General features: G+C 38.6%; 1 protein-coding gene across 1 annotated transcript in view; it reads right to left on the reverse strand.

The window, feature by feature from the left end:
* Positions 1–902: 902 nt before the first annotated feature.
* The window catches only part of LOC102209778 (pituitary adenylate cyclase-activating polypeptide type I receptor-like), an 11,250-nt gene continuing 3,320 nt past the window's right edge, over positions 903–8,832 (reverse strand). The window contains exons 2-7 of the mRNA XM_005742597.1: positions 8,613–8,673; positions 8,416–8,485; positions 7,352–7,446; positions 3,108–3,237; positions 1,272–1,313; positions 903–1,049 (exon numbers count right to left, since the gene is read on the reverse strand). Of these exons, the coding sequence (XP_005742654.1) occupies positions 903–1,049; positions 1,272–1,313; positions 3,108–3,237; positions 7,352–7,446; positions 8,416–8,485; positions 8,613–8,673 (545 nt within the window). The remainder of the gene's footprint in view (positions 1,050–1,271; positions 1,314–3,107; positions 3,238–7,351; positions 7,447–8,415; positions 8,486–8,612; positions 8,674–8,832) is intronic.

Raw genomic sequence — 8,832 nt, forward strand, 5'->3', positions numbered from 1 at the left:
TACACAAGCTAAGCACTTAGCTTCTCTACACTCCTCCTGCTGCAGAACCAACTGCTTTTCCACGCATTTCCTCACTGTGACACCATACTCCCCTTCTGTCCAGTTCTGTTTCTACTGGAGGTAACCCTGTCATATACTATCAGGTCAGTTGAATCTGTGGTTTGTCTTATATGACAGTTAAAACCTAATTTTTTATAGTATAACATTTCCTTAATCTTTTCCCATTATTTTTGGTTCTTGTTCTTCTAATGTGTGTATGCAGGAGTGAATGTACTGTAAGATGTTTGCCTGTGTTTGGACTTGTACATTACATCCTGTTTCATCCAAACTAGGAATTTTGTAACTGCATTTTTTAAATGAAATAATCATTGTTGTTATTATTATTAACATTGCTGTTAGTATCATTATTAGCATTACTATTAGCATTATTATTAGCATTATTACTGCAATGTCACCATGCTCACACACTCAAAATGGCAGACAAATTAACATCTGAGGTTTGCTGTCATGTGTCTGCAAATGCTAAATATGATTCCACAACATTTTTGCTCAGTCATTAACTCAGGGCCAGCTCTGTCCCCAGGTTTTCCTCTTTCCTCTGTGGCACCGTGACATCCCTACAAATCAACCACCATCGGAGACGGTCCAAGAAAGAGCACGCTGTGTTTCAAATGAGAAATGTGTGCTGTACCATCCTTAAACTGCAGCCACAACTGCTTCTGAAATCAGTATAATGCATCCTGATACATTTCCTCCTCACTCACCTGTGCTCATTCTGGTAACCTGTTCTTAGAGAGGGGTTGTTGAATTAATGTCATCAGCATGTTCAGCTCCAAGGACTGATTCATTTTTCCCCTTCCTTTTCCTTTGTGAAACATTTTCTTCATTAATGATCTCTGAAATCATACAGAAGAGATGTTGCCACTAGAAGCAGGCAGCCCGAGCCCCCCATGAGTCCGAATTGTGATCTGAGTGATGCTTCTCTTAGCTGGTGTGAGATGACTTTGATTGTGGCACTTCCACAGCCACCTCCGCAGCTCTGTTTGGACCTGCAAACAAATAGAAATTGCAGAAAGTTACAGATGCCTAGGCTTTTTGTTCACCTGTTGAGCAAAATGGTTAATGTCTCTGCAATGCTGCCATTTACCCATACCAAAAAATGTGTTTGAGGTTTTCACTCCAAAGAATAGCTCTTACCTCAGGGCAGCTATTTATGATAAATGTTTGTATGACTTTTTTTTATTACACAAGCTTCCCCTCCATTTGCCTACCTCTCCATTCATGAAACAGTAAAGAAGCGCCACCACAAACCCCTGCAACATAAAAGACATCTGTTTCAAGATAAAATCATAAGAGTAAGAACTGATTGCATGTACAGTCCGCTTAAGGGAAAACAGTGACTTGTGTTGCTAACACTTAATTGCACAAAGCATCACAATAACTTCAGAGAACAAACAAGCAAAACAGGATGAAGCTGCAGGCTTTGAAGAAGTCATTCGGTTGCTGATTTATTGTTGTTTGTTAATTCATTTTGTCATGTTTATGGGATACATTTTGTGCTGCATAAATGTCAACATTCCACATAGTTATAGTCTTACACATGCACAAATATTATGGAGTGGTTATTTATGACCGTGATTATTTCAGCCAGCAAGGGCTGCCACTCTTAGGGGTCGCCATAACAGATCATCTGCTTCCATTTCTCCTAGTATCTAGTATTCCTAGTATCCTCTTCTGCCACATATTCATATGAATGTACTCTTCCTACATATGCCCAAACCATCTCAACCTTGTGTCTCTATCGCTCAAGCCCTCCTTCTGATATTCTCATTTCTAATCGTGTCCATCCTGGTCACTCCCAATGAAAATCTTAACATCCTCAACATTGCCACTTTCAGGATCAGCTCCTGTGTTTTTGTCAGTGCCACCATATCCCAACCAAACATCACAGCAGGTCTCATTAACATTTTGTAAACCCTCCCTTTTACTTTGGCTGCTATCCTTCTGTCACAATCATCCCAACACTCATCTCCACCAACTCCACCCTGACTGCACTCTCCTCTTCACTTCTGCTGTGCACCCTGTATTCTGTCTTGTATCTACTGACTTTCATTCCTTTTTTAACTTGTCCATCACCACTGCATACAAGAAGGTCCTCAGAGCTGATCCCTAATGTAGTCCTACTCCCACCTTGAACTCATCTGTGTCTCTGTCTCCTACTGCACCTCAGTGATATACTCATACAATACCACAGTTCCTCCAAGCACACAATCAATGACTTCTCTAGATCCATGAACACACAGTGAAGCTCCTTCTGGCCTTCTCTATATTTCTCTATCAACTCTCTCAAATATCTTATCTGTAGTGTTGTCTGTGAAGGTTCTCAGTCATCCAGATCATTGCAGTCTAAGGAGCTTGGTGAGAAAAGTGTCTGGACTATACAGCTGTCATCCAAGAAACTTCCGAGAGTGCCAGACCCTCTTGGGGACATTCCCGTAGGGCTTAAAATCTGGGACTCTCCACCAGTTGCTCTTTGAACTGAAGAAGCTTCTTAGATGAGAGGTGAAACGTCTTCAGTCCAGATGCTTTTCTTTCCAAGTTCTGTAGTGTTACTTCTTGGCATGAACCCATACTGCTGCTAACTGATATCACCTCTCTCCTTAACCTAGCTCCATGAACTACAACTGAATGTCTACATGGGATCACTCATCAGCTTTATCCCTCTGTTACCTCCTGTTTTAACTTTGCGCATAATCTTGATAAATTGGAAGATACAATAGGATATCAGTGTGCGCAGGTTTCTCTAAAATATAATAATCGAGTTGAGAATTCAGTGAATTTTAGAGGGACAGGTGCTGGAACAGACTGAGGGATGGATGGCAGACACCTCACCATCACATAAGTTCATCTGGCCTTCAGCTGACGAGCTTTAGTTATTATTGTGCATGCACAGGTATAAATATCAATTCCACGATGATTCAGATTTGTAACACCTGTGCTTCTAATGTGACAAGGAAATAAATCTGCTGGGAAGAATTTCAACTTGAGAAATGTGAGTTATTTATTTTTAGCAATTCTTTCTGAACTGTGATTCTGAAGTTTTATACCTGAAAGGAGCCCAGTCCCAGCTCGATGTAGAGTCTGGCTGCTACTCCAGTGTTCTCAGGCAGGAAGGCAAATACAGTGTAGTGCATCCCAAACAGAGGAATCAGGAACAGGGTGGATTTTGCCAGCCTCCTGAGTGAAGCAAAAAGAAAGGACTGAAAAATAAAAAATAAGTCCAGATAATGATGCAACACTTTGAAAGATTACAGTGTGTTACCAGTATGGTCAGCTACTTTCAGTCATGTCAGAGGTACAAGTTTCAAATGCCAGACAGACTAAATGCGTCATTCAGGTTTCATCAAAGCTACAATGGTGGTGTCAGATTTTCATTACACTGACCTTTAAAACAACATCGTCATCAGGCCAATCAGTGGAAAAGATTAAAATGTCAAAACACAAAACCTGAACACATTGTGCTTAGTTCAGCTCATATCACTGATGTCTAAATATCATGTAAATGTTGCCATTTAATTTCTTATGACATTTTGTTGAAACGGTTTCCCACAAGTAATGCGGTTTGAAAAGAGCAACTCAACATCTGCTTCATCATCAAAAGACACTGAGATAAGTATCATGTTTATGCTCTTCATCATTTACTTTTCTGTATATCCTATTGAGATTGGAAAACCTAGCTGGGTACAGATCCACTCACAACAGTATCCAGTTCATCAGAGATCAACAGACAGCTGTTATCCTAACAACTGACATGTGTGTGTTTTTTATTCTCACTTTAGTTTCCTCAGTGACACTCTCACATGTATGAGGATGTTGCAGTATATGTTTTAGTCATCTAGATAGTCAGATTAAACCATAAAATAGCTCTAATCAGAAATATTATCACAGCTTCAACTGCTTAAAGATTAAAGATGGAGGGGAGCTATCAGCTTATTTCAGGTGAATAATTTGTGCCTTTGTGTGAACACCAAGGTTCCTCCTGAATTAAATTTAAGTTCCTACGACAGGCGGGGCTTTTAATCCTGTGAAACATTCATTGAACTGGTGGAACAATCCTGTCGCACGTCAAAGTAGGTAACATCTATTTCTGGAATCTGGAGCTATTTTTATATGCTCTCATTCTAAATTAATTCAGCTGAGCACAAATGTGCACCAGCCAGATGTCAAGAGAAAGAAGGATTCTTTCAGGTGAAGCAGGGTTTCACTGCTGCTGCAGTAGATTCATGTATGCATATATTATATTAAAGTGTAAGAAGCCATTCAAACTTTTGTCAAGGGATTTAAACAGCTCCCCCTCACCTTTTCTTCTTACATACTACTGCCTCAGTTAGCAGTTTCCACTTAACACCCAGCAAAAGGTTTACATGTTAAAATAAATTACTATTTATCCAACTGAATTATAAAGAGTTTAGTGCAAGAAAATGATTTAAAGCTCAGCTTTATTAATGCTGAACCACTTTTCTCTGCATATGATGTTTTTAACTCACACCTGAGCTATAGGTTCCCATAAGTAAAGCCCAAAATTATCTCATGTATCCACTTGTTGGTGTTAGACACTTGTAACGTTGATCTTCATTATGGTACCATGATGGTACAGTTCTGCTAATAGCAAGTGAGCAAGTCATGGAGTTCTTGGGATGTATCATTGCAAATCGGGGCGGAAAAAAATATGATATTGTGAGAAATTTTTATTTCTGGGATTTCACATTGCCGATGGATCTATTTTTACCAAAACCATATTTTTTTTCCTTAAAACTTACCAAGGGCGTAGATCATCTTGCATGGCCACTATGGTGAGGTGAGGCTGCTACCTCACCTGACTTATAAAAGTTATTATGTCATAAGCCAGTCTTGTTTTTATCATTTATTTTTCTGCAAAATTCTGACCGTACCATCTGTCGCAACAAAAATTCAGAATCAGACCGGGCAAGTCTGCTTCTTCTTCAAGTTATTTTCAGCCAGAGAACTGATGCTCACTGGAACTTTTCTTTTTATCTGACCACACTCTGTAAACCCTAGAGTTAGTTGTGTGGGAAAATCCCAGCAAATCAGCAGTTTAGGTAACAGTCAGATCAACCTGTCTGATACCAACAACCATGCCACATTCAAAGTCACCTAAATCCCCTTTCTTCCTCATTCTGCTTGATTTGAAATTCAGCAGGTCGTCTTGGCCAAATCTAGATCCCTACATGTATTGAGTTTCTGAGCGATTGGATAAATTGGATAAAACCAGATTTCAACCCTTCCAATAGTTGAGACATTTCAGTAAGTTATACGACTTTCATCCACATGAGAGAACAAGATTAAACGTTGGTGAAAAGTGAAAAAGGATTAGTCTTCTGGGCACAATATATGTCTGTAAGAATGTAATACACAAAATTTACAGTTGTTTCTAAATATTTGTGTGAATTTGGTTTGATTTATTCAAACCTATACTTGTGATGTGCTGGCTCACATCCAGGCTTCAAAGAAAGACGGTGAAAGTTGCAAACTCACAGAGCATATCCAATCCCGAAAAGAAAAAAAACTTGAAAGAGATTGCATCAGAGAGGGGAAGTGTGGCTTTGATCTTATTTTTCAGTCATACAAGACATTTCTTATAAGTACAAATGTAATCTGTAAGAAATCAAATTTTATTCTTGTACAGTGTTTAAATTTTAAACTTACAGATTATTAAAATGATGGTTTATCAAAATAGCACTAAGATTAAGTTCAGCACCCTATGTAAGATGTATGGATATCGAAACTAATTTATCTGATAGGTTATTTGTTCTTCATCATTTCCTGACATCACACATGCACACACTGGGGTAAGTTCAGAGCTCTTTAGAGTGCTGTATTAGCTGATTGGTGCAAGCTACTTCTTTTCTTCCTCAAAATCAGAAATCTGTTCATCAGCTGTAAGGTTTCCTGCTGAGACGTATTATCAAATCTCATTTTCACTAGATAAAACAGCCTTCCTGAGCAGTCCATCCTCACAGACTCCTCTTACCTTACTGCTGCCCTAAAGGTTTTTGGTTTTCATATTAATTTACTACTTTACAGCTTCTATTAAAGAGCAGCACGCTTTTTATCAAATCAAAGCTATTATATGTCACATCAATAACTTGTGACTAGAGTGAGCATATGTCCCACTTTGCGAGGGGCATATGTTCAGCATTTTGATTGGTTCCTTACATCTCATAAATCAACACTGAGTTACACTTTTCAAAGCCTGGCTCTTATCCAATAAGAGAAAGAAGAAGAGGCCGTCTCATTGGGGGCTCCTTATGATGTCAATCATAATCATATAATTGGTTCTTATATAGCACTTTTCTACTCTGCCTGAGCACTCGAAGTTCTTTATACAACTTGCTTCATTCACCCATTTACTTTTTTCTGTGTTTAAGTGCTTTTTATCTAACATTCGCACACATCCACACTCCGATGGGCCCACTGCAGAGGAACTTGGGGTTAATATCTTGCCCAAGGATATTTAGCATGCAGACTGGAGCAGCCAGGGATCAAACCACCAACCTTCTGATTAGTAGGTGACAAACTCTATCTAGTTACCTAGCTACAGTCAGGAGGTATAGCATTTAAACTCTGAACCAAAGAAAATGAATGGAAAGATAAAAGTGGCTGAAATAACTAGCATTTACCACACTGTGCAGCAAACCCAATCACAAAGTTCATTAGACTGTTGCAGTAAACTAGCACCAGTCATTTTTTCAGAGTCAGATGAAAATTTCCTGCTTTTCAAACATGCTTTCAGGGTGCTAGGGTGCATGTCCTGTGTGGGCTTGTAAGCTGTTGTTGCCATGATGAACAAACAGAACAGGTGTTTTTGAGTGTTTCTTTTTCTCTGGAAAAGTTTTCATTTGTATTAATGTGATTTTAACTATTTTGTTTAATGTTTTGTCTTGTGAATTTTATGCACCTTATTGAGATTAAGAGGGTGGCCTCTTAATCTCAATAGAGGCCACCCTCTTAATCTCAATAAGGGATTTAAATGCGTACTGACTTTTCAGAATATTGCTGTCCTTCAGTTAACAGGCAGTAGTGGAGCAACTTGTTGATGCAGTTTTTTCTCTGTTTTTTGTATCACAAGAACGACGGACTGTTCTTCTATTAATTTTGACCAAAAGAGGGAATACACAAGTGCAGACAGCCACATGTAAACACTTCAGCTAAATCTGGATCTGTTGCATGATATTTTTAAAAAACAGCTATAACAAAATTTTGCACTAGCACAACATTGTACACTGTGCCCCACATTGTCCCACGGTGATAATCTCTCCTCGTGACTCACATAAAGTGTCCAGTGTCATTGTTCCCTGTCATGGCAGAAGATTTAAGCTTTTCAACCAGAATCCGGATGACGTTGACGAAGATGACTATGTTGATCTGGAAGAGAAACATGCACAGTGGCCTAAATGGCAAAATCAGATACACACTAGTTAAAAGACATTCAGTGTTATCACAGGGGAATGAAAAATTTAAAAATCCTGTATCATCACAGGATAAAGGTGATTACTATTGAACTCGAGACAAAGTGAACCACAATGTGTCACTGCAAACGAGAACATTCACTCCGCTGATGGGCCAAATGTGTCTGAGGCAAGAAAAGTAAATACAGGAAAAAGATACTATGTTCTGGACTAGTTGATTACGTGGAAAATCAATGTGTTTATCATATTTATCACAGTAATATTTCAGGAAAAAAATGTACTCTGAATGTATACAGAACTCTGTTGCATCTCATAATGCAAAACGTAAAGAATTCAGGGAGGCTTTTAGCTCAATCTTGCAGCGTACACCAGGAAATTGGGTCGGCTCGAAGTTGGATCAGATCCTCACTATAAACTAACCACTCTGGAGTTTGTCTGGAAGTGGACCGAGTCCAGAAAAAGTACAGGTGAGTAAACAACCTCGGTTAACTGAAATATTACCATGGCTGCCAGAGATGTTCATTTCTACCAACTCACTGAAGTAAAGTTATCTTAATTAACTAGTTAAACTTGTGCCAGGAACAAATGTGATTTGCAAGAAAACTTCTGTCTCTCAGTATGTTGGCAAATATTTATTAACCTTTAGCTTTGACAAAAGAAAATCTGACATCAAAGGATTTAAAAGACAAAACCACCAATACATGTTTCTTAACAAGCTCCTAAAATTTTAAAACATCGCTGGTATATTATTTAATATTTCATGATCACTGCCCCAAGGGCCACAAACTTGCACTTCCTCTGCCTGAAGAATCCCACTTTAGTGTAAAATTTCCTCATAAAACTTTAATTGTAAATCTGCCACCACAAAACAAAAAACCAGACAGGCAAGTTTATCAGGTACTTGGTGTTTAACTCCTATACTCACCAGCAGTGAGGCTGTTATTGGTCCCTTAATAATCCACCAGATGCCAACATTGTCTGTGTCATCCCAGCAACTGTAAAGCCAAATGTAATGTCAGTGCAATACTAAACCTACAAAAATAGATATAATAGTTCACATGGACTGGCAAGCTGCTTTAAATAAAATGCAGAAATATGAAAGTAACAACAGTAAAAACATACCCTCTGTCATCATAGAAGAATCTGGTCAAAACCCACAGTATGAGAACTGTAGATGGGAGCCCTAAAACGTAAGGGCAGGAATTAATTATGCATGCTCTGTTTACCTGTCAAGTAAAATCAATCCGAACATTGCTCCAGACCAAACGCATCTGTTTGCTGCATATTTCTTTGTTGACAAGCATAGAAAATATTAAGTTGACTCTGTGTAAAAAAAATTTCC

Source organism: Pundamilia nyererei, unplaced genomic scaffold (assembly GCF_000239375.1).
Source record: "Pundamilia nyererei isolate P.nyererei 1_Seehausen unplaced genomic scaffold, PunNye1.0 scaffold00121, whole genome shotgun sequence".
Taxonomy (NCBI): domain Eukaryota; kingdom Metazoa; phylum Chordata; class Actinopteri; order Cichliformes; family Cichlidae; genus Pundamilia; species Pundamilia nyererei.